A 25,525-nucleotide genomic window follows, 5' to 3' on the forward strand; every position below is an offset into this window, starting at 1 on the left:
CTACTGACGTCACCGGGACGCGCGGCGCAGGCGCGCGGGGCGAGCACGCGGCGGGTGCGTGCGCCGGCGCAGAGAGGCCGGTCAGGGAGCGCCATGGCGGCGGCAGCGTGTGGCGGGGAGGCGGTGGCGGCGGCGCGGGCCCTCTGCGCGTTCTCCCCCCGCGACCGTCGCTTGTTCGCCATCTCCAACCCGGATGGGCGGCTGCGGGTGTGGGAGACGGCGGGCAGCCGCCTGCAGCACGAGTACGTGCCTTCCGCCCACCTCAGCGCTGCCTGTACGTGCTTGGCCTGGGCCCCGCCGGGGGGACGCCCGCCCCCCAGCAAGGTACGGGCGGGGTGTGGAGGGAGAGCGGGGCATCGGGGAAGGGGGAGTGTGAGGGCGGGCTGGGGGATGGCGGTGGCCCATGTGGGTTAGACGCGTGGCCGTGGGCCGCTCGGCTTCACCCCGCCCTCCCGGCGCCATGTGGCGGGGGGCGGCGTGGCCGTGGAGCGGAGACGCCGTGTCCCGGTGCCGGGACGGGATGAGTGTCCCGTTGGGAGGACCGCAGCTCCGCAGGGTTCAGGCACGGCTTCCCCACACGATGCTTGTCTACGTGTGACGTCCAGCGGGGTGGGGGGAATCTGCTCTTCACAAGGCAAATTTCATCTCTTGGCTGGGGAAGTGGTATTGGAGGCTTTATTATTTTTTTCTTAAAGAAAGGGACTATCAACAGAAGCACTGACTGAGTAAAATCATAATCTTTCGTATAACCCGCATGGAAGAAGCCTTCCTTGAAGGAGCAAGGTATGGTACCCCACGGCACGTCTCACCTTGATCTGAAAGGTGATGCTACAGAGCAGGTTGGCTGCTGTGCATTTGCTTATCTTACAGTTCGCAGTCCAGTAAAGGCCGCGTCACTCCACTCTTCCTTACCCTTGGAAGTATTTCACAGAATCACAGAATGTTAGGAATTGGAAAGGATCTCAAAAGATCATCTAGTTCAATCCTACTGCCAGAGCAGGAACACCTAGAAGAGGTTGCACAGGAAGGCATCCAGATGGGTTTTGATTTCCATGCAGGCTGCTATGCTGTCTGTGATGTGTCTTCCCAAGCTCAAGAATCCTGCAAGAAGGTATTCAGTAACTTTATTCAAAGCACACATCAGAGGGCTCCCATGTTCTCCACCCTGAATTTGTTTTATTTAACTTAACCTCAGGTGAACACTGAACTTAAAAATACCTGGAATTTATACAGTAAGGTACCTTTGCATCCTCTTTATGTTGAAGTAATGCTGCTTCGTCTTTAGCTAGAACATACCATTTCCTCAGGAAAAAAATGTATTCTTTGGATAAAGTATGTGAAACCCACCTCCTTTATCATAAGAAGTAGGGAGGGCTTTTAAAAATGCGTTTTGGTATTTCAGCAATTTTGTTTGTTTGAAATACTGTAAGAGGTATTTAAAAATGCTTGACATAGAGATTATTATTCCAAAGGAAGACAATATTGTCTTGTTTTCCTCATTTGAGCAGCTTAGTCCTTGAACTTTGAAAACTCCCAGAACATTTGAAGAATATGGCAGAAAGGGTTAGTTTTAGATCAGTCTTAACCTGTTCATTTGTCATGTGACTTTGAAGCAAAAAGGATGCATGCATTAATTGCAGGGCTATGATGGTTCTTTTTCGGTCTTAAACTGAAAATGGCATATGAAAATAGGGTTAATTTATCCTGTGTGAAATAAAACTTTAACATGGTGCACTGCTGTGGTGCCATAAGTCAAGCACAGGAGATTTCTGAGTGCCTTTTGTAACCCTTTTCTAGAGACCCACCCCAAAGGCCACAGATGCTCCACTTTAACCTGGTTTAGGGTTGTATGTAAAGAACAGCATTTGGCTGCGTTGCAGTGTTTTCTAATTATTCTAGTAGTTTGAATCTTGTCTGTGGCTTGAAAATTGGTACATTTTCAAGTGGAGCTGGAAAATGTACCATTTCTTGGAAGAGTTATGCCATAAACTTTTGTAATTCATTGATCTCTCCTTAGACTGGAGAGCTAAAGCTGTTCTGCCCAATAGATTTTATCAAATGTGGTCTTTCTGACATTATTTAGTCGTCTTCTTTTTTTTTTCCTTTTTTTTTTTTTAGTCCTGGAGAGTTGACGTCTCTCTAGGTAGTACTAGTATGTTGTGTTCAGGTAGTACTAGTATGTGGTGTTCAGGAGTATAACTGTGCCAGTAGATATCTGTGGTTGATGTTGGGCCAAGTTACACCTAATGTTTTGGACTGCTGCCATGTTAATTGAAGTCCACGTCTTACAGGGGAATATTAGAAATTAAGTTTTGAACTGCAGGCCGTGGAATTGCTAATGCCGAGGTGACTTACTGGGATGTTACCTGCACACGTGCTTTCGTAGTGTCAGCACTTCCTGCTTGCAGTGTTCACCATCTCCTGCTCCACGAAGTGGTGCCTTGTGCCCAAGTATGTGGACCACTGACTTTCAAAATACCTTCTACTTTCTTTGTAATAAGTTGCAACTGCTCTGTCATCTGCAACTCTCAAGACTCTTGAGGCTTCCCCGCATTTTGGTATTTTAAGTGCTTTACTTCACACATGAGCGGCAGGCGTCGGATTTATATCGTGATTTTTTTTTTTTTTTTTTAAACCAACAAAAACCAGTCTCAGTGACTGACCTACTCAAGTAAGAACATTATAGAAAAATATAGGCGCAGTCCTATTTAAAATATCTTCTTTTAATCATACATTCTCATTAAAACACTGTGTTTTTTCAGTCAAAGTTGAAGGATTTCTAAATAAGCTTGAGTTTCCATGAATCTGAGGAAAAAAAGAAATCAAAAGTAAGCTGATACTTGGTATACTTCAGCTCCCCTCTCCTGTCCATGAAAACAAGATGCTCTAACATCTAAGACCCTGATCCACAAGTGAATCCCACATGGATCTCTACTGCAACTGGCAGTCTATGTACTAACCTAATGCAGGGCAGCGAGGTGTGATTAATTTTTTTTTTTTTTAATTTTTTAAACTTCTTAATTTTATTTTTTTAATTCTTGGGCTGTTTTTTCAAATAATTTCCAACATTAGTGGGTGTCTGGATTTTCCACTGGCATTTCTTTCATGCAAAAATTTCTGACAAAATACCCCAATAATAATTCTGATAAAGGGTGGTCAGTAAAGAGATACATTTGAAAAAATAATTGGAGAAACTTTCACTGCCTCTAGCTTTCTTCTTGACACTGGAAATAACTGTGGACTTAAGTGGGAATTTTGTTACACCTTTGGGTTCTTCCAAGAGAAATTTGCCGTAACAAACTGAAGTGGAGGGTGAGCAAATTTTAGTTAAAAGATTTATGCATGCAAAGCGAATAAAATCTGTTCTTAATTGTGGTTTTGCTTTGCAGTCTTGGGAGTGTGAGAGGTAATTAGTAAAACTACATAGAGAGATCGAAAAGTACCAAAAAACACGTAAACTGTACTTAAATCTCCACTGGATATGGCCCTTGTCTTTGCATGGCAGACAGCAGTTTCAAGATAGCTTAGTTGGCATTGCTGCCAAAAATTTAACTAGTTGAGTCTTTTCTCATGTATTGTCTTAAAACCTGGTCGATTTATTTGGTGCTGCTTTGTGACTTCTATGGTTTCTCAGCACCTATGTTTTCATAATATTTTATAAACGCTTTTCTTTCCCAAGAAAGATGAAGCCTAAACAAATGCTTGCAAAAAGCAATGTAATCTCTTTTCTCAAGAGCCTGCTTTTGATATAAAAGTATCTTTGTGACATTTTGGTATTTATTAGCCTAAACCAAAACACTTTTCCTTGCAGAAGATACTGTCTGTGTTAAATATAGAGGAAAATAAAGTCCAACTTCAAAGAGCCAAAGTATTTATCCCCCACTGTTAAACTTCTAAAATTTAATTGTGGTGAAAACTCCCAAATCCTGATTGTCAGTATATTTCTGGACCTGAGTAAAAATTATTTACGTTTTCTGTGTGATGTCTGTTGTATGACAAATTAGCTACACCACATGGAGCTTGCACAGAGCTGACTGCTCACATTTCATCAGTCTCATTTGTCTTCTTCTGGCTGCTCATCAGTGCAAATGTATCTGTTGTGTAGAGGAAGCGTTAGCTTTTGTACAATTTAATTTCTTTTTCTAAATTGGAGAGAATGCTTTGCAGTGACATAACAAATGTAAGGAGACTTACCCAAGTCCAATTTAAAAACTAATCAGTAGCATTAGGGATGTTTTTTCTTTTATTCAGAAGTCCTTTGACTTTTTTTTTTTAATTTTATCTTTCTGTATGTGATAAATTATGTGGGATTAACTCAGTGAGAATAAATGAAGTGGCTTCTTCTGCCTTCTTTTTAGTTTCATGTGCTCAAGAGCCTGTTTTATTCCTTCTTCCCTTCACAGTGATGTGCAGTGTTCACCCATTTTTGATTGAGAGATGAAGTGAAATCCCTCCTTGACGTGGTTTATAGCACTTACAAAGCAAAGACAACCATGGCTGAGGAACTGCGTTATGGAAGGAGGAACTCTGATACTGTTGATAGGATTTGGGCAGAGCACCTTGCTTTGAGTCCTGGTTGCTTCCCTCTGTAGAGTAGGGCAGAACTTTCTTTTTAAGAGGCATTATGAGTGCTTATTATTTGCAAGACTCCACCGAATAGCTTTTGAGAAAAAAATAAACTGATCATTCTCAATCAAGCGTTTCCATTTTGTGGATGAAGTCTTCAGATTGTGTTAAGCTTTACCTCTGCCTCTGGGACATGAAATCTGTGAAGAACTTGTGTGTCTTTTTGCCTCCTGTATGTGGTTGCTAGGCCAGCAAAATGGCCTCCACCAGATGTTTCCAAGTGACTCATAGCAACTTAGTTACCTTGTGCATGGAGGTACAAGATGAGTCTCTAGGTTGCTGCATGCTTCAGTGTCTTCATTTTGTTTCTTAGCAGAGTTTGTGCTGTCTGACTGGGTCTCAGACTTACAGAAGTTTTTCTTTTCCCTTCTGCTTTAATACTGAGATTAGCTGGTCAGACTAGTTAATATCATGTTCTCTCTGTTTTCTGATTTTCCAGGATGGGCCCCAGAGGAAAAAACGGAAGTCTGAAGTTGCAGAAGTGGACAAGCAGTTAGATATCCTGGCTATTGGTACAGCAGTTGGTAGCATTTTGTTGTACAGCACAGTAAAAGGAGAATTACAGAGCAAACTAGTAAGTAATACACTCTTCATCACGTGCTACCAAATACTGATGGTTTCGGTCAGTTTAGGATGTTCTTTCTGCTGCTCAAAAATGGAATAATTTAACCTAATTATTTAGATTTTTTTTTTTTTTCTTAATAGCTGTATATATGAATAGAGGTGCAGTAATTCAGGTGCTTCAGAATCTTCAAGTGGTGCTGCTTCTGTTGTTGGCAGTATGTACATGTTGAGAAATCTTGGTGTTGAAGTTAATGCAATATCTTAACATTATGCATGGATTTGTTATTTTGCATTAAATATAACAGTAAAGATGAAATGCCTAACTGTAGAGTTAAGTTCTCTGTGGCAGTGTCATAGCCTCAATTCCTGCAGAGTGTTGTGGGAGAGGAGGACAGGACTGAAGTACTCATTGACTCTTGGGAAGGTGTTGTGTTGCTGGACTCATCTGTAAACTTACCTCCTGTGTGGAAGCTTTTGAGCTCTCAGCACATCATCTTTCTTGAATGAGATATGCTGATTTTTGTTTTGTCTTTCTCATCGATAACTTCCCTGTTACTCCTGAGTACCTTGTTTTCAGTCTTGAATTACATAATAAGTGAAATAAATCTGTATGAATGACTTTGTGCAATACTTTGAGATACTTGGGCATACTTTTGCTTCTAAACTGTTAGTTGTATGTAGAGCAATAAATATACATGAATTTAGAGAAAGCAATGACTTCTTAAAATCATATGTGCAAGTGGCACTAGCTAACGAATACCACCTCTGTTTTATGGAAAAGCTGTAATTATGCCTGAAAACTGTGAACAAAATAAGGGAGTTTTGGGTTGAAATGTACAGTTTCAGTTGCTTTGAAAACACTGGCTGCTCTTCTGTAGGAGCAGGATAGCAGATGTTATTTGGTGAGTACTTGTTTTTTTATAGATAGGATAAATTAAAAGAAGAGAATAAAAGCTGTCACTTCCACCTGTGCTTATTGAACAGAATGTTTTACTGTGATGTATTTTGTGTTGCTCAAAGCTGATTTGCTGTGATGCTTTTGGGAGTAGCCTGAGCTGGCTGGTGCTGATTCAACAGAGTTTTTTTGTTAACTCTGAAGTGCTAAAACAAGAATTCAAATACTTATGTGTATGTATCAAAATACAAAGTGTCTTTAACTTCTATAGCTGTATATGTATATTGGTCTTTAAAACCACACTCTTCACCTTGCCAAATATTTAAATTTAGTTCTTGAAAGAGCAGCTCGTTCACATTGTTTGTGGGGAAGACTCAGTAGTCAAGACTTCTTCATTTATTAATGAGTTGACCCTTTTACCTTTTGTAGGACGGTGGTCATGACAATAGAGTAAACTGTGTGAGATGGCATCAGGACAACTGCTGCTTGTATAGCTGTTCAGAGGACAAACACATTGTGGAATGGAACACACAGACCTGCAAAGTAAAGTGGTACGTGATGCTGGTTTTTGGTCAGATTTGTTTGTACTTGCTTTTGTGTATTTCCTCCCTCACAGGTTTCAGTGAAGCCATGTTGGAGGTGCTGCATTCTGCTTTCCAGGCTTCATGTCCACTGTACAAAATTGTCTGTTGGCTGTTATTTTTCTAAGATTTGACTTTTTTTTTTTTTAATGAATAAAAGAGTAATTCATAGGCGGGTTTCTTCCTCTGTGTATTGGAAAGACTAGATGACACATGTAACTGCTGAGAGGGTGTGGGTCCCTCCATACTAACTGTAGTGAGTCATGGGCTTCCAGTCACCTTTACGATGCCAAAAAATCTAAATTCTAAAAAATATTCTTGGAAATATGGGGAACAGATATTGAAAAACCTTATACCAGTTAAACAGATTGCATGCACCTGACTTTGCTCAAAGGGCCTTGCTGTGATGATAACCCACTTGGTTTCGCTCACTACTGATTGCAGTGAGGACAGTTCCACTTGGCTGTCTGAGCAGGCTGCTACTCTTGAAAATACTGTTGAACGAAATAGAGCTAAGTGCAAAGCAATGAGATGTCTGGTGTATGTTCTTTTGTAATAAAGTCAAACTTTTTAAACTTCAAAGAAGAAACTAAGATTTCTATTCATGATCCTGGTTATCTTCCATAAAAGCCTAGTGTGTGACAGCACCTTGACCCTTCTCTAATGCTGTTTTCTTTTTCGTGATGGTCCCACTGTGGTGTTATTCTTACTACAGCTCAATCAGTTTTGTTAAAGATGGTGTGGGCACTGCAGACAGCCCATCATCAATAGCAGCTCTGATCTCCCTAGAAAAGAGATACATCCTTTGATTGTATTGAGACCCAGATGATGACTGTAAAGTCTCTCCCTAGTCATCTCTTCTTAGGATTGAACACACCCAGTTTCCTCACCTTTTCCTTTTACTTGACATGCTCTAGCCCCTGAGCTGCCTTTGTGGTTCTCCACTGGATCTACTCCACTATGTGAGTGACTTTCCTGTACTGCCCCAATCTGGACATAATGTTCAGATTCAGTTTCAGAAGTCTTGCACGGAGGAGAGCAATCACTTTACTGCTGACTACGCTGTAGCTAATGCAATTCAGTATGTGCTTAACCTCGTTGCCACGAGGACTCCCTGCTTACTCATGTTCCACTTGCCTATGAGGACCACAAGCTCCTTTTCTGCAAGGCTGCTTTCTGGCCATTTGTCCCCAGCCTGTACTGGGATTTTTCCATCCCAGGTGCAGGACTTAACATTTTCCTTGGAGCTTTGAGATTCTGGCTGTCTGTTTCTCAAGCCTGTTGAGATGCCTCTGAGTAGCAGCCCTGTCCTCCAGCATACCAACTGCTCTCCCTAATTTGGTATTGAACGCAAACTTGTTTTGTATGCATTCTGTCCTGTTTTGAGGTCATTAATGAAGACTTGGGTAATTACTGAGGATATTAAATAGTATTGGGATGTCCTTAGGGTGTGGCACCAGTAACTGTCTACCAGCTGGATTCACACCAGTGATTGCAACTCAGTGGTCCAGCTAGAGTCCATCCGTTCAGTCTGTGTATTTCCATTTGCCTGCAAGGGTACTGTGTGAGTTACAGAATCATAGAATGTCCAGAGTTGAAAGGGACCCACAAGGATTATCAAGTCCAACTCCTGTCCTTACATCGGACAACCCCACAGTTCACACCATGTATCTGAGGGTGTTGTCCAGTCTCTTATTGAATACTGTCAGGTTTGGGGCCGTGACACCTCCCTGGGAAGCCTGTTCCAGTGCTTCAGCACCATCTGGGTGAAGAACCTTTTCCTGATGTCCAACCTAAACCTCCACGACACATGTTCCTGCCATTCCCGCAGGTTCTGTCATTGGTCACCAGAGAGAAGAGATCAGCGCCTGCCCATCATCCTCCCCTGGTGAGAAAGCTGTAGCTGCCATGAGGTCTTTCCTCAGTCTCCTCCAGACTGAACAAACCAAGTGACTTTAGCTGCTCCTTATACAGCTTCCCATCCAAATGCTTCACCAACTTTGTAGCCCTCTTCTGGACGCTCTCTAGTAGCTTTATATGTTTTTATCCTGTGGCATCCAGAACCGCACACAGTGTTCCAGGTGAGGCTGCACCAGTGCAGAGCAGAGCGGGACAATCACCTCCCTGCCCGGCTGGCAATGCTGTGCTTGATGCACCCAGGACACAGTTGCCCTCTTGGCTGGCACAGCACACTGTTGGCTCATGTTCAGCTTGCCATTGACCAGAACCCCCAGATTCTTCTCCGTGGGGCTGATTTCCAGTATTTTGTTCCCCAGTCTGTATGTACAGCCAGGGTTGCCGTGTCACAGGTGCAAAATCCAGCACTTGCCCTTGTTGAGCTTCATGGCGATTGCGCGGTTCTCCACTTTGTTCCGATCCCTCTGCAGGGCCCCTCTGCCCTCAAGGGTGTTGACAGCTTGTCCAAATTGTGTGCCATTTGCGAACTTACTTAGTATTCCCTCAAGTCCTGAGTCCAAGTCATTTATAAAGACATTGAAGAGCGCTGACCCTAAGGTGGATCCCTGCAGAACCCCACTAGTGACTGGTTGCCAGCCTGACATAACCCCATTTACTAGAACCCTTTGAGCCTGGCTCATCAGCCGGTTGTTCACCCACTGCACTGTGTGTTTATCCAGCTGTGTGCTGGAGATCTTGTCCAGGAGGATACTGTGGGAGACAGTATCAAAGGCTGTGCTGAAATCCAAAAATATCACATTGACAGGCTTCCCTTGGTCAGCTAGGTGTGTAACCTTGTCCTAGAATGAAATTAAGTATGTTAAGCAGGACTTTCCTCTCATGAACCTGTTCTGGCTGGAACCAATGACTGTGTTGTTGTTCAGATATTTTTCAGTAACTCCCAGAACAATCTTCGCCATGATTTTGTCAGGGACAGAAATGAGGCTGACAGACCTGTAGTTGCCAGGGTCATCCCTGTTGCCCTTCTTGTAGATTGGGACAGTGTTTGCCAGCTTCCAGTCAACTGCTACCCATAGATGTCTGATTCACTGTTTGCATTACATAGTGTGTATGTTCACATACAAGTACTTGAGATGGGTCACAGTCATGCTACTTTCTCAGGAAATGTGAGAATTTTTCCTGTCATGCTTCATCTTGGGTGTTCCCCTCTGCCCCTGTTCTGTATCACTGCTTTTTTGGGGGCTGTGGTTATAAAAGGTAATTAGAGGCACTCTATTCTTTAAAGATGGAAACAAAAAATAATTCCTGGAGCATATACATTAAAAGTACACCAGCAATATAATATTGTGCTTTTTACCTGAAATTTTTCTCTGGTGGTATTATGAGTCACACCTGAGGTAAATGAAATTGGGAAGAGTAGAAAACAATTATCTACAGTTTTACCTAAATGCCTGAGACTAGAAGGAAAAAATTATCCAAAATAATTGCTCATGCCCAATGTACATGTGAGATTACCTGCATTCTTCAACAGTTGTCAGGACCTGGAAATGAATCTTTACGTATCCCACAGAGAATTCAGGATGATTGCTCCTGGGGTAGGGAACTGGTATTCAGCTTCTTTTGATTTGCAGGCTTCTAAACACTTTCCTATAGATGTATGGATTGCTAGATAGGGAACTGAAACCATGGGGCTTTAGGCTTGACTTTCTTAATTACTGTAGAAGTAGTGTGTGGAACCACCTCAGGAGGTCTGTGCAGGCCACATTGAAGCCGCTGGCAGAGGGACACGCTGTTGGGGAGGAGTTTCTGAAGAGGCAAGACAAGGTGTTGGAGAGAGGTAGTCTAAAAGATTCCAAATTACTTCTTGGTTCTCTGGTTGTAGCTTTTTCATTTCTTAAATACTCTGAATAATAAGAAGCATTCTGTACAGTTTTTTGTTTCATGGTACCCTGTTTAAAAACTCTTTCCTGTAAAATTATCCAAAGTAAAAACTAATGGATCTTTGCTGTGTTTCAGATTCTGCAGTCTAGTTTAGACTAGTCTTTTTGGTACACTTAGAGATACTTTCTTGGGTTCACATTATTAAATGGTTTGAAATTCTTAGTCCTGACCTCTTTGGAAGAGAATACAAAATCTTGTCATACTCTCTGTAAGGTGTAATGTTTGTGAAGTTTGTAGGCAGTAAAACTTTCAGGTTCTATGATATCTAATCAAAAGTCATACAACAAATGAGCTGTTTTGGAAGACAGGAGCGGTGCTGCTGGGGTCTGTGAAAGTTATTTCAAGTATTTCTTGGGAAGCTGTTTACAGTCAGAATGTAATGGGTTGCAGGGCACTTCCTAACTGTAAAGGATTTGTGTTAATGCTTTCCTTGCAGTTTTGTCCTGCGGGAAGTGACTAGTACTCAGACTCCTTCAAAGCAGATGCAGGGTTTTCATGACAGCATCTTTCCTTTTTTTGGTTTTAATAAGTAGTGCTTTGAACCATAGACTTTTAAGGCAAAGTTTATTATTGTCAGTATCGTTGACAGATTTGGGAGGAGGGCCAGGAACTGAATGGGCGTTGAAACTCTGAATTTTAGTGTTAAGAATGCCTTTCTGAATGGGTTGGTGTAAGCTTTTGCATTATGGGGCAAAGAGAAGTCTTGTGATGATATGGCTCCTCTTACCCTATTTCGAGTAGCAGAGAACTTTGAGAGAGGAATTCAGAGCACAATAGACAAATATTTAAAAAAAGTCAACAGTTGTTCAGTATTAAATAGCTTTACATTTTTGAGTTGTTGTATTTTTGTGTAAACTAATTTGAAGGAGAGAAGCAGAAGTATAATAACTTTGACCTCATCTTTAATTACTTGATTTTTTTTTTAATAATTTTTGCCTTTAATTTTCTAGCATGGCTGATGTGCATCTTGAGATTATGCTAATAAATATCTTTTTATTCTATTTCTCTATCTTTCTCCCTTTGTCCAAAAACCCTCCATCCAAATTCTAGCAAGTGGAAAGGTGACAATAGCAGTGTCACCTCTCTATGCATCAGTCCGGATGGGAAAATGCTGCTGTCAGCTGGTAGAACTATAAAACTGTGGGACCTGGAGACCAAAGAAGTCTACAGAGTAAGTAACTGTGTTAAACTAAATGCAAAAAAGTATTCTTCCTGACAGGTGACATTACGTGTCTACTGTTTCCTGATAGAACATCAGAAGATTTCACTGGGTGTGAGGAGACACTTGGCAGTTTTGGGGTTGCTGGAAGCTGCTGCTGTGATGATACCTCAAGTGTGGTTTCAACTTGCCGAGAATTGAATGAGGATGTTAAATTCCTTGGCTGTGTCTGAGCACACTACCAGCACCCTTTCACAAGCCTGTGGCGGGAGGATGGATGCTGTGTGTTTCACAGGGTCCCTCGCTGATACCCTTCTCGCAGGAGAACTCGCTTTATCACAGTGTTAATTACTGCTGGCATGGGTTTGTGTGTGAGCTCCCTGACTTTTAACGAGTCCCTCCTTGAAGCCTTCAGGTTTCTTAGCTAAACTTCACATAACTAGTGGTATTATCAGTTTTGCTGTCGAAACAGTTGGAAGGCATAGGAGCGGAGTCCTTGTTGTTTCCTGAACATGGCTCAGACAGGAACAAATTACTATGTTTTAGATTTTCCATGCATGCAGCCATGTTCTCTTGCCCGCTAGCAGGTGGGACACAGCAAGTCTCTGAATCTTCTGGTACTTGCTGTCGGGTAAGTGCACACACATGTGCTGTTACTGTGGACTTGCTGGCACATGGCAACTACCATGTATGTCCACATTCTGTGATGACCAAAACTACTATTTACAAAACTAGATTGAAGAACTGATTTTTACAGCGTAAGTGTGTCAGCAGACCTGTGTGTTCGTCTTAGAGTTGAGAACAAAACTATGAATCTACTTTCTTTGTATAAGTTGAAGTGTAAAATGACATGGGAGAGAAAAAAAATATGCTTTCTGACAGTGACAGCAGTACAGGTGAATGTGGTATCTTTTGCATGAAAGTAGTCCCAGTGAATTTGCCTTGATTCCCGTATTTAACTTCTAAAATTCTTATAAAGATCTTGAGGGTCAGAAGAAATTTCCTTGAAATGCAAGGAAGCTGATCACTGGTAAAAAACTCACTGAAATGTACTTGTCTACTTAGTAACACTTGAATCTTTCCTAACTTTGAATGCTGCTTCTTTTTCTCTTAGCATTTCACAGGCCATGCTACGTCAGTGTCATCATTAATGTTTACCACAGTGAAACCTATAAATGAAAACAAGCCTTTTGATGGAATTACAGGTCTTTATTTCTTGTCTGGAGCTATACATGACCGATTACTGAGTGTATGGTATGTAAGCTTTTCATAATTTGTAACTTTGATTATGATCAGTATGGAGGATAGGCTCAATAAGTATGTTCTGAACTCTGATTAAACAGAAGGAGCAGTCTGGAAAAATGCAGTGATGATCTCTGAAGTGGTGGTTTCAACTCACTGATTGTTGAATGAAGACCTGAATTTCCTTGGCTGTGTCTGAGCATGCTTCCAGTTGCCATTTGAGTCGCTAGTCTATGCTATGAGCATACTGTGTAATAGGGTTCTTTGTACTTGCTGTGAGGTTTATGCAGAGTTTTCTTGGTAAATTTCACTTTGGAGTTAATTTGCACTTGGAATTTAGAACACTTATTAATCTGAAAGCTGAAATTACAGCATGAGTATTTTAGAGTGGGGTAGATACTGCCACACTTGCTGGTAATTTATAGGCTTAATAATGCTTTTTAGGTGCAGAGGGTGCTGTTTGTGCTATGGTAAATAATGTGTACTGTTTGTGTCTTCCAGGCAGATCAGATCAGATAGGAAAGAAAAGAATGCTGTGATGTCTTTCACAGTAACAGATGAGCCAACTTTTATTGACCTGACTGTATCAGAAGTCAAAGAAGAGGTAGGAGCAATAGTTTGTAAACAAATACGTTCAACATTTTTAATTGTTGCATCAGTCTCCTTTTAAGGGTATAAAGAAAGAAGCTTGGTTTTGTATTTGTTTCTGTTACACAGAGATGAGATCTGAATGCCAATTCGTAGGTGTAAGGGTGTTTATTACAAGTGGATTTATAAAGCTGGTTGTTTGAAATACTAATTTTCAAAGCTACTAAGTGCAAATTCAGTGTTTTCTTCAGAAATGTTGCTTGGGATGGCAGAGTGTCAATTGTTTCCCATTTAGAACAAGTTAATAATCAAAATAGTAGTTACGACTTGGCAGCAAAAAAACACACACAAAGAATATTTCTAAAAATCCAGTTTGGGTGTAGTCCTGGTTTTTTCTGGTATCAAGTGACTTTGACAGTGTAACTAACCGTATTTTGAATTAACTAGCCTTTACTGAGTTACAGTAGCAGTTTGTGTTCCTCAAGTCTCTCAGTTTCAGCAAGTGCAGGTCTTTCGAAGTAGTTGTCATATGAAAAATGTCTGCCTGTGAAACATGTTCACAAACTGTTTTAGTAATTATTTAAAACATTTTTCTCCTGCTGCCTTTAGATTCCTTTCCTAAAAACAGTATTTCATGCTGTGGTATCTAATGTTTCCAGTTGTGCCCTCTCACTGTGTGTACTGAAGTTAAGAGTATTCTGTAATGGACACCTGTCATTTAATTGCTCAGAATACTCATCTTGGGTTCCTTCCTCTAAGCATATTTACAATGTCAGCCACTTCGTAAACATTTGCCTCTAGACATGTCGGACACCATACTTTTGGAACTTTGCTGCTTGTGATAACATATATTAGCTACTGTGCAAACTGTTCAAATCTGGATATATCAGTAGTGAATACTGTAAAGTACAGTTTTGAGTGATCTTTTTGTTTCCTAATGGTTGTACTTGAATGTTTCTGAGGTGTTAGTGTCTTTCATCTTTCTTGCGGACTTGATGGTATCTGTAATACATTTAGTTACTGCAAAAAGTTGGATCATACCCATGCAACTGTCTCTGTGTCCTGTGCTTATGGGAGCCTTGTCCTTTGATCTAATTAAAACCTTTTACTGTGCTTTCTTTCAGCCTGTGAAGTTAGCAGTTGTGTGCAGAGATGGACAGTTGCATTTATTTGAACATATCTTAAATGGGTAAGTTAGTATTTGTTCTGAGTGTGTCTTTGGGAAAGGTCTGGGATTACTGTAAGGCAGAGTTAGTCTAGTCGTGCTGCGGCCTTTAAGCTCTTGTATCTGTTCACAAACCAGATTCTAACTAGTTCTTTGTCTTGAGTTACTGGACACATTTTTGGAGAACTTACTTGCTGGGGGCTGTGCTGCACTTCGGTATTGTGTTGATTAGCCAAGATTTTGTGTCTCTGCCTCATCTTAGTCATCTGTAGAAGGTATAAACTGTCTGAGTTTGCTGAGGACCTGCTAAGGAAAGGGGCTTAGATGTACAGGGTATTGAAGTGTTTAAGCTAAACCTATTGGAATTTTTTTCATTCCTTTTTTTTTTTCAGTTATTGCAAAAAACCCTTAACATCAAACTGTACTATCCAGATAGCAACGCCTGGAAGTGATGAGGACTCCACACCAACACCAGTCCCTATTCTAGCAGCTGCATTTTGCACAGACAAACAGTCTCTGCTGCTTGTGTATGGAAACACCTTACAGCCCATCATAGAGAAAGTGGTATGTAAAATTTACTGGAGAGGTTTTTCATTTTGTTATATGGACTGCATTCTGCTCTTGGAGGGCATTTTTTTTTTTTTTTAAATTTTTTTACATTTTAAAAATTTTGTAACAAGAAGATACTTATTCCTTTCCCCTTTTCTGGGAGCTATGGCTGTTGCCTCTGAGCTGTTTTGAAAAGCTATTTGTATTCTTCCATTCTTTCAGTTAAAATGCAGGTTGACATTACTGCCTCCTTTTCTTGCCATTTCAGCTGTTACTGAGACAATTGAAACTATTTTTAATACTGTTTCAGTTTATCTATATGAGCTTCTTGGGATAACATAGAGATCTGGCAACAAAAGGCAGATCTACAAAGCCGCTGCTGTTCTGGAGTGAAGAAAAGTTAATTCTACTTTTTACCTCTGGAATTTGTTCTCATCTTTCAGTAGCATAATGAATCACAGAGGTGAACCTCAAATATATTAACTGGTTTTGTTCCTGTCCTTCTAGTCTTTGAACACTACCGAATCCCACATATGTTTGATAAGGGACGTCAAGAAAGTGTTGTCGCTTAAAACAGATGTTGCTCTAACAAAGGTGAGCTTTGTGTGAAATGCGATTCTTTTGCTCCTTGTTTTACTTTGGAAATGGTAGAATTCACTGCTCTCTTTTAAAATGAGGTTGGGTTTCTGGACAGACCTGCTCAGAGCTGCAGTGGTAGCTACAGATGGCAGTAGCACTGAGGCAGGTGTGGATGAAGTGTTTTTCATGGCTGCCTTGTGTTCTGTTATGCTCTCGCACACAGTTAACCCCCCTGTAGCTCATAGCAAGTCCTGTTCTCAGCAGGTCTGCTTGGTACACAGGACTGGCTGATCGTTTATTTTCTGCTTGACATTAGTCCTTCCCCTTGAGTCCAACAGTTTGTACAGCCTCTTTGACCCTGAAGATTTGGGGTGAAGTTGGGATGGCTTAGTTTTAGAGTGTAAATAAAATGTCATGGAGCTTTAAATGGCATGTCCTTTTGGCTCTTTCTCGAGGTGGCCTTCGTGTGTTCCTCTCACATGGATATGGCACTTGAGAATGTGAGCTTGACCCTCAGATGGCAACAGTGTCCACAATGGCCACTTGCCACCATTTTCTCTCGTGCAGGATCCCCTGAGGGTTTAGAGACAGTCTGCGAAGTTCTTAATCAGTGTGCATATTCAAGGCTTTGAAGATTTGAAATGCTTGCAGTATCAGTGAAGTGAGCAGACAGCGCGGTTTTTCTAACCCTCAAGTTACCTATCGGATCTGGTGCTCCATCAGCCAGGTGGGGTTTTTTGCTGAGTCCTCTGTCCTGGAGCTGGTGGGTAGCAGAGCTGAAATGCAATGAGAGCTGTAGGAACGCCCTGGCATGCAGTGATGATACCCAACTTGGTTTCGCTTTTAGCTGAATTCCAGTGAAGACGCATTTCTCTTGGCTGTCTGAGCATGCCATGTGGGGAGAACGTCAATGATAATGTGGTGAGCGAAGGGTATTTTAAGACCATTGCTGTTCTATAGTAAAATTCTTGAGTCACAAAATACAATTTTTTTACTTTTATGGGCAGCATATGGAAGTTGTGTTGCTTACTATAGTAGGTTATACTTCTATTACTTTAGTGTGCACCCATCAGGTCTCTCACAAGTACAGAAGTTTGGGCAGATGCTTCAAAAAAGAGCCTGCTCAAAAGCACTGTGGTTAAGGAAGTGTTCTGGAAGTAGCAGGTAGCATTCTTGATAATCTGGAACTGGCATACTCCCTTACGTCCTCTGTGGGTCAGGGGAGCACTTGGTTTTAAATATATTGTGTTTAAAATTCAATCTCCTTTGTATTCATTGAAGATGGATATGCCATAGCTTGTTTGGTATAACCTAAGGTTGCTCTGTCATCGTGATAATACTCTAATTCAGACTACAGAGCTCTGCATCTGAGCAATCCCTAGAAGAAAATTGTTGGGATTGAAATGAATAGTACCTACTTTTACTGCTAGATTGTGCTGCTGGTTTTGATCAGTTCTTACCTTCCAATGGAAGCTGAATTAATCTGCATGTGGTTTATGGGCCTGACTGTTAGTACATGTGGTGTCTGTTGCTAGCAAACATCCAGTTATTTGTAGCTAGATACAAACATTTAGTTCAGTGAGTGTTACAGAACAAACTTGTAAGAAAAATTATTCACAGGTGAATCCAAAGAGACCATTTCTTTAGCGAATTTTGAAAACCAGCTGAGTTTTCCTTGAGGTTATTAATTGCTTTTAAAAATTTAGGATTTTTCTAATATATGTGTCTAGAAAATGGTTGTGGCATGCTGGTTTTACCATGTACATGAGAGTCTCAAAATCAGTATTTTAAATTGGAAGAGGGCTCAAGATACTAGCAATTCTTACCCATGTGGTTATCCCTGTCTACTAGGTTAAGACGCCTGTTGTGAACTCGGACACCAAAGTTCTAGTGCCTGGCATTCCAGGACATAGTACAGCTGTCAAAGCTCCATCCTCTGGAAAGGAAAAAAAGAAAAATAAGAGGAAACCGGGAGAGTCACAGGTAAAGTGCTTCCTCTTTTCAGCACAGCAATAACGGAGAAACCAGTACTGTAAATCATGGTTACGCTTATTTAGGTGAACTTGAAATTACTTTGGTGTGGAAGCAAAGTTAGTGATATCATCATTTTGTATGAAAGAGACTTCCCTCTGCTCAAAACCTTTTCCCTGTTGAAGCCCTGTGCGCCTTGCCCTGCCTGTGGCTCTGCCATGTTCTTACAGAACTTTGTCACACACTTGTGTTTGTCTCTCTGTGCTGAAGGCGTATTAGTGCTTTTCAGTCAAAACTTCATCCTCCCTTTTTTTCTTCAGCCTATTCTCTGTCAGTACATTCAAAAGACTATGCAAAGTTTTGTGCTATTTTCCAGCAGAATCAGAGGAAATGCTGTAGGTTAGGTACTTAGCTTTCAGCTGATGTTCCTGAGAAACTGCACTGAAACAGCACTGCCCTTGTTTACCATCTACAGGAAAGCATCGAGGAGCGCCTAGAGGCATTGGATATTGATGTGAGCAAAGTAAAAACTCCAGGTGGCCTTCCTCAAACAGATAGCTTTGCGGTACTGCTGGTTCAGGGCTTGGAAAGCAATGATGCAGAAATCTTAAATGTAAGTGTTCACAGATCGTTGTATACTGTTGAATCTATTCACTTGAGACTTGTGAGGAGCCTTCCTGAAAGCTGGGTAGGCTGAACAGTTGAGAACCTGTTATTTCTCCCAGCTGCTTTTTGCTGATTTGTCGCGCAAGGCAGTGGTATTATGAATTATAATAGCGGTATTACCTTTTTTTGTTGTTGTTATCTGCCTTGCTTCTGGGTCAGTCTATGAACTTTGAGCTGCTGCTGTTTATGATAAATTTGTTACATCACAGTTCAGATGTTTTACAAGCAATGTTACTCATGCAGACACCTCTGTAGTTTGAGCTGGAGCATGATCTGTGCTTAGTCTCCTGAGTGTGTGGTTTCCAAGTAGGTACTGTTTGAAAAATCTGTTGATGACAACAGTTTCACTTGGAAAGCTTACTGTTGCACTTGGACGAAGAGGAAATTACAGTCTGGCGCAGGGAAGTGAATTCTTAAGAATCTGAAGCTGAATAGAAATTATTTACTGTAGCAGATACTGGTGATGGGTATTTACAGAAGTCAAGCACAGAAAATAGTGAGGGAAATTTTAATGTGCCTGTGATGTTTTGTTTCTAATATGGGGTGGGTGGGCTAGAGGCAATGCTAGATTGTTTTAGATGTGTTTAGAAGTTTAGATCAAGTGTCTTATTTTGCTAATTGTAGCTGACTAGAAAAATGGAACTCCTTTTCGTAGTAAATCTTCTTTTACTTGTTATCCTCATCTTGGGATACAAAGGTAGTAGAATAGAAAAAGAAATTTAAAGCCAGGAATTTTTGATGGTGCTCATTGCTTGTATACATTAAAACGGAATGATTCTCTGATCATATTTTTCCATTTTAACAGAGAGTACTTAACACAAGGAAAGAACACGTAATAAAGAACACAGTAGCCAGAATGCCAATACATGCTGTCATTCCACTGCTGCATGAGGTAGGAGAGACTGTGTTTCTTGTACTGTCATACAAACCACATTTGGTTTGTGTTCTGTTTGGGTAAAGTCCAGGATATGTGTCTCTATTTTTACCAATGAAATCGATTTGGTAGTTTTACAGGACAGAAATTGTTCTTAATTTATCTCTATACGATCTTCTCTGATTGAAGCTTAACCAAAGGACAAAGTGCCAATGTCAATGCTAGGATGAGCATTAGATCAGGTAATAGTATCTTAAATGATTATGTGGGAAAAAGAAGTTAAGCTACACCTTATTTAGTCTGTGGCAAAAAATTACCGTTGCCTCTTCTTTTAGACTATTAAAATGGATGATAATTTAAAATACGAAAACAGCAGTACTGGCCAGAGCAGGTTTCGTGAGCATAAATATGGTATTCACGTGAGAGAAAGAAATATAAAATATGTACTTTAAGCAGTGAGTTTAGATAGCACTTGAAAACTGAGAGGCAATTTCTTTCCTCTTTTGGTTGCTGTATTTAAGCTTTGCAACATCACTTAGTTACAATTTTAAAAGGAATTTGGCTCTGAATTGCTTATTCTGTGGTATTAAATAAAATATGTGTTTGGACAGAAATATTTTAATGATTGGCCTTATCTAGACATTACTTTGTTTAAACTAAACATTGATGAGTTGTTCTTGTTATGCTAATGGCACTCCATAACATAACTGTTAGATTTCTCTTGTATTTTAATGTGTTTGCCACCAGTAAGGTTTCATTTTTATTTGTGGCGCTAATCTTAACTGAATTATGCAGATGACCTGGTTTTGAGTGCTTAGACTTCATTGAAGCATATGTTGTGACACCTTCTTAGACTTATGTTAATGAGGTGCAGCCTTTCTTCCCTAGAATCTTTGTCAGAGGATCTAAGTGCAAGTGTTGTGGAGTACATTATCTCAGTGGCTGGACAGATCTTCATTTAACTGTCCTCTCCAGAGGCTGATTTGTTCTGTGAAACAGCCTTTGCCTGATATTACCTTCACTTGCTTCCCCAACTTGTCCATCTTGTAACAGCTGCTCTACTGAGCAGATACACAGAGACATAAACAAAGGGATTTCCTTCTATGTATTCCTGCCAGCTTTAAGCTTCTCTGAATATATTGCCTGTTAAGAGTCCCAGTTTTATTGTAATAATGAAAATCAGCTTCTGCAAGTTATCAGCCTATGTATAGGATGGTAGAGCCAGCAATGTAGTGTTCTGGAGGCTGGCAATGGTTAATCCTAGCCAACTTCAAATGGCTGGAGATCTTTCTGTCGCAATATTAGGACTGTCAAATGGATGTAATGTTGTGTTTTCGAACTCATTATGTGTTTGTTACTTACTGTTGACTGTTTTTGTCCTTTCAGCTTACGAAGAGATTGCAGGGCAACCCATACAGGTAAGAGACAACTCAACTACAGTTTAATTCGCCTTTCTAGTGTGTGTGTTCTGGTCCCTCCCTCCATCTATGTGACTGATTTCCATAGTAACTGTAATTAAACTGCAGCATCTTGAGGTAAAAATCTCACCTGATGGTGGGTGCAAGGGGAACTTATATTAAGGCAGTGCTTTGCCAGGATGGCTGAAGTGAAATTAAAAAGGGAAAAGGATACCTGAAGTAAGCATAGAACCCTGAGAAAGTGTCTGAAAACCCAGAATATTGTCATTGCAGACCTGATCAGTATTTTTTGGTTTAATTATCAAATATATTTAGACATGGCTTTCTGTTGTAATCAGTAACAAAACCAGGTCTTCTTCCCTGCCCACCCCATCTTGTTATATTGTTATAAGGATAGCTTTGATGTTCTTAATTGTGTTGAGGTGTTAGTTGTGGGGTTTTGTGTGTGTTTTGTTTTGGTTTTGTGTGTGTGTGTGTTTTGTTTGTTTTTTAGTTTAGTTTAGTTTTGTTTTTTAGTAAATTAAAATTCCCTCATTATAGGTAGAGAAAAAAGTAGCATGCTTTGTCTTTTATTCATTGAAACCTCCCATAAAAGACATCAGGAACAGAGACCCCTGAATATGTCTAGTTTTAATCACTCACTTAAATGTCTGTTCTTTTCCTAACAAATAACTTCCATAGGTATCCCATCTGGATAGTGAAATTGTTATATTTCTATCTGCATTTATGTTCTTATATAATGAAAGAGGAGCACTTTCCATAGAACTGTTTAGCATCTAGAATTTGAAATGGATGTTTCTCAGCCAATATCTCTTTGATATAGTTTATTTTTCTTTTCTAGTGCCTCACTAATGGTTCGATGGCTGAAATCTGTTTTTACTCAACATGCATCCTACCTTTCCACAGTAAGTATTTTGCATTAATGCTAATGCATATAACTAAAACTAGATTTAAATGTTTAAATATATGTGTGTTCTTCCTTCAGGAATCTGCTCTCCTCATATGGCATTGCCCAAATCAATGTACAGAAGGCTATACTTCTGCCACTTTTGCCAAATTGCTGCACATTGGTTATAAATTGTCTTAGTCATTCATGACATAATTATAGTCATCCTGAAGTCAAACCAAGATAAGTTATGTCATACCTGTGAGAGTTAGGGAACAAAATTACAACAACAAGGCAAATTTAGATCTACAAGATTTAGCAACACAGGCTAGATTACTCTTTGACAGTAATGTTCATCTCGAGGCTGTCTTGGGCATGACTAGATTTATAGGGTAGAAGTGTGCCAAGTTGGCAGGGTAGTAAGTAATGTTGTAGCTTCTGTCCAGCCTTGCTTGACAAGTGATGGATAAAGCATGCTTGCTTGGCTAAGAAAAAGGCATTTTGTCACTGTTGATCCTTTCTCCCATTTTTTATAGGATTGCTGTGCATCACAACTTGCACACTTTGCTGAGGCTGCATTCGTACACTGGTGTATATTCGGTTCCCATTTACACAGCTTTCCGAATAGTGCTTCAATACCTGCTTTACAGCAGTGGCTGTAAAAAGGAAAAGTAGTATAAGAATTGCCATGTTTTGAAAGTAGTCGTGTTTCTAAACATGGCTAGATGTTAACTGATCAGGCTGCAAGTGGTTTCTGTGAACCCTCAGCTCTCCCTTCTGTCTACAATAATGTGAGCAAGAATTGCTTACCCCAAACGTACAAAAGTAGTTTAAAATTTAAAAATAAGACATTTCTGATGTGTTGATTAGCAGCTTCATTTTTGTTTGTCCTTCTCTTCTCCCAAGTTGCCAGACCTTATTCCTCAGCTGGGAATGCTATACCAGTTAATGGAGAGCAGAGTAAAAACTTTGCAAAAGCTTTCCCGTCTTCATGGAAGACTCTACATTCTTGTCACCCAGGTGAGTTCCAACTGAATAAAATGGGATGTGTAGAAGTATTGTTTGTAGACTTAACCTCCTGTTGTGATTACACCTGATGGGACCTGTCATCGGGAACTTAACAGAGCCGCTGTACAGCTATGCTGGTAATGCTCAAAGCAGTACGCTTAATTGAGTGTCTAGTCAGTTTCTGCTCACTGGAAGTGTTTAGTATTTTTTTCCTGCCAAATGTGTCCGCTAACCCGTAAGAGTTTTAAAGGGGAATAAATAGGAGGTACTGGGCCGCTTCAGAGCAGATGCCTCTAAAATTTCACTTTGTCCTTCATACTTTTTTGGCTGTTAAAGTAACACTACAAATGAATTAATCTGTCTTAAACTCGATGCAGACTTCCATTTAAATTGTTACGAGTTTTGTTGACCTTAAAGGCTGGAACATATGATTGCATCTAAGGCTAATCTGCAAATTTCATTCAGGTTGCAGCATCAGAAAAAGCTCAGGATGTAGCTGACGTTAATCAGACTGCAAAGTTGGTGTATGAGGATGGTAAGTGTTGTATGCAGTGTGTAGCTTAGCCCCTGAATTCACGTGAGGGCTGATAATTGATGGCTGTTCATCATGTTCATGTGCTTATCTGTTAGTGTACAGTCTGCAAGTAGAGAGCTTTTTTGGCAAGCCCATAGCGGGAAAATCAGTAGTTAAAGATCTTGTAGTTGATTGTTCCTTCCTTCCCCTCCTTCCCTCCCATCCCCGCTTCACAATTTAAGGAATCAGTTAATGGAAAGTTCAGTATGCTGCTTAACTGGCAACCCCAAATTTCTAGTGTTAGCTGCCCTTCGGCTAAGGTAGATGCAGTCAAGACACTCTCATATTTGGATCAGCAGGATGCCAGAGTAGAGGATGTCAGTGTGTGTGCATGTACACTTACAATTTGGCCTTTATTTCTACTGCAGCTTCGTACTGTATAATGGTAATGGAAGTGACTTGTTCCTATTTAATGTTCCTATTTAATCATCAGATAGAATTAGTTTTGGAATTGAAATAGCATGATTTGGAGATACAGCAGCATGTGGAGTTGGGCTTTGTTTGCACAGTGACATTTTAAAGTTTGTTTTTCTGACTGAGGAATTGTTTTCTCTATGCAGAATCCTCAGAGGAGGAAGGCTCAGATGACGAGATGATTGCAGATAGAGACTCTGATGTAAGTGGAATTGGATCAGATCTCCCATTTGCATGTAATAGAAATTATGTGATTGTCAAAGGTTCAAACATTCCTGTTTATTTTCTCCTCAGGAAAACTGGGATGAAGATGAAGAGAAAGAGGAGCAATCTGATGAACAGGACATGGACATGACTGTTGAAAAGGAAATCAATGGTGATTCTGATTTGGAACCAGAAAATGAAAGTGAAGAAGAATAACAGCACGAAAGAATAATTTTAACCGTTAAACAAGTGGGCCACCAACCTCTCTAATTCTGGATCATCTTGCAGAAAGGTGCCATATTTGCATATAGGGAGTGCAGACTCGTGCACAGCCTGTGTGCAGAGGCACATGTGGAGCACTGTGCATTTCCGAATCCAGAATGTTTAACCATGGCAGCCTTCTCTCGCCCTGTTTCCCTGCGCTTACTTATAGAAACATTTCTTCCACCTCATGGTCAGATTATGCTTGTCATGTGGACATGCATTTGTATCTCAAGTGAAATAAATCTGCCACCGCTGTTTGTGTGGTAAACTTGGTTCAGCTTTACATTGAATTTGTTCCAAATATTCAAGGATCAAAGTCAGCTGGTCTCTACCTTCTTTCCATGCTTCAGTTAGCAATAGCAAGTGGGCATCCTGCTGCATTTTTAAAAAAAAAATGAAAAGGAAAAAGGAAAAAAAAAGATATTTTTGTAATATTTAAATTCTCTACTGGAATTCTTTTATTTCCCCCCATCCTCCATTGGTTTAGTTATGCCTTGGCACTATCTAAATGCCAACCTGACTTAAAAATGGCTTTTTCTTTTTTTAAAAAAATTTGAACTCATGACTTTTATATGTATGAATCTGTGACTTTTCTTGTGCTTCAAAAGGACATTAGAACTATCACTGGCTCCTAATTTTCTTTTAATGGAGGCTGTATATAATTTCAGTGCTAACCCAGAGAATAGACTGTGTTCAACTGGGTGGGGAAAGTAACACAGGAAAATGAGAACGTGAACGCTTGTGAATACGTAGCGCACAGCTATACCTTTATTACAGATTTTTAATCTCTCAGTGGCAGAACAAGGACAGCTCTTTGCTCAGCTAATGGAAGCTGAAGTGGTGCAAACACATTTTTAAGAGCAAAACAAGGTAAAGGTTTGAGCCATTCACCACTATAATGTACAATAATATATTTGTCTATAAATGGAACTGTTGCAACTAAATACCACCCTCTTTGTAAAGTGAATAAATATACATCTCCTTTACCAAATACCTGTCCTGTGGTGTTTGTTGAGAGAGACCTCAGGTAGTTGAGGGTGGTGGTGAAGGATGAAATGGTTTTTGTAGAAAGATTCCTAGTGGAGGAAGAAGACAACCTAAAAGGTTACAGTGTTCTGCAAAGCATCTATTACTGGTTTCTTAGCTCCATATGTTTCAGTTCTATCTGCTGTTTTGTCCACTGCTTGGGGATTGCATTGGGGGTGCAGCATTGCGTGGAGGTGTAGGGGATTGTGATGGACAAGGCTGGAAGAGGCATTTTGTGTCTTCGGAGAGCTGGACGTCTAAGGGCAGCAGTTGCAGGTTTCCAGTCGTTGGAGGGTTTTAACTGACAGTAGTGTCTTAATAATTTGTAAAACTGGGCTTTTATTTCATTTCTGAAATGCTGTGCAAATAAATGCCAACACTTGTGCTCTGTCTGTACTCACACAAGCCACCAAA

The 25,525-nt window shown here is 40.4% G+C and overlaps 1 protein-coding gene and 4 non-coding genes across 6 annotated transcripts; all 5 read left to right on the forward strand.

Annotated features, from left to right (window-relative positions):
- Positions 1-54: 54 nt before the first annotated feature.
- On the forward strand, positions 55-25,076 carry WDR43 (WD repeat domain 43). Of its 2 annotated transcripts, none has more exons than XM_065835346.2 (18): positions 55-324; positions 5,066-5,200; positions 6,515-6,636; positions 11,575-11,695; positions 12,798-12,937; positions 13,427-13,529; positions 14,638-14,702; positions 15,071-15,242; positions 15,735-15,821; positions 17,658-17,789; positions 18,253-18,390; positions 19,249-19,335; positions 20,704-20,735; positions 21,577-21,640; positions 22,528-22,641; positions 23,095-23,164; positions 23,764-23,819; positions 23,912-25,076. In XM_065835346.2, exons 1-18 carry the CDS (start codon positions 94-96, stop codon positions 24,035-24,037), a joined length of 1,995 nt encoding a protein of 664 aa, XP_065691418.1. In that variant the 5' UTR covers positions 55-93; the 3' UTR covers positions 24,038-25,076. The 2 variants fall into 2 exon arrangements, with proteins under 2 accessions (XP_065691418.1, XP_071662002.1); XM_071805901.1 differs by lacking the exon at positions 55-324 and adding an exon at positions 591-1,111.
- Positions 7,065-7,141, forward strand: LOC136100708 (small nucleolar RNA SNORD53/SNORD92). The gene has a single exon (XR_010651244.1). It is a non-coding gene; the product is annotated as a small nucleolar RNA SNORD53/SNORD92 (small nucleolar RNA).
- LOC136100710 (small nucleolar RNA SNORD53/SNORD92) lies at positions 11,838-11,920 on the forward strand. The gene has a single exon (XR_010651246.1). It is a non-coding gene; the product is annotated as a small nucleolar RNA SNORD53/SNORD92 (small nucleolar RNA).
- On the forward strand, positions 13,045-13,128 carry LOC136100709 (small nucleolar RNA SNORD53/SNORD92). The gene has a single exon (XR_010651245.1). It is a non-coding gene; the product is annotated as a small nucleolar RNA SNORD53/SNORD92 (small nucleolar RNA).
- On the forward strand, positions 16,618-16,696 carry LOC136100707 (small nucleolar RNA SNORD53/SNORD92). Its single transcript, XR_010651243.1, has one exon. It is a non-coding gene; the product is annotated as a small nucleolar RNA SNORD53/SNORD92 (small nucleolar RNA).
- Positions 25,077-25,525: the final 449 nt, after the last annotated feature.

Source organism: Patagioenas fasciata, chromosome 3 (assembly GCF_037038585.1).
Source record: "Patagioenas fasciata isolate bPatFas1 chromosome 3, bPatFas1.hap1, whole genome shotgun sequence".
In the NCBI taxonomy this organism is placed as follows: Eukaryota; Metazoa; Chordata; class Aves; order Columbiformes; family Columbidae; genus Patagioenas; species Patagioenas fasciata.

Coding starts and splice junctions, on each gene's coding strand:
- WDR43 (XM_065835346.2), top strand. CDS start 94: ATGGCGGCGGCAGCGTGTGGCGGGGAGGCGGTGGCGGCGGCGCGGGCC. Junction 6,637..11,574: donor CAGACCTGCAAAGTAAAGTG/GTACGTGATGCT, acceptor TCCAAATTCTAG/CAAGTGGAAAGGTGACAATA. Junction 14,703..15,070: donor TTTGAACATATCTTAAATGG/GTAAGTTAGTAT, acceptor TTTTTTTTTCAG/TTATTGCAAAAAACCCTTAA.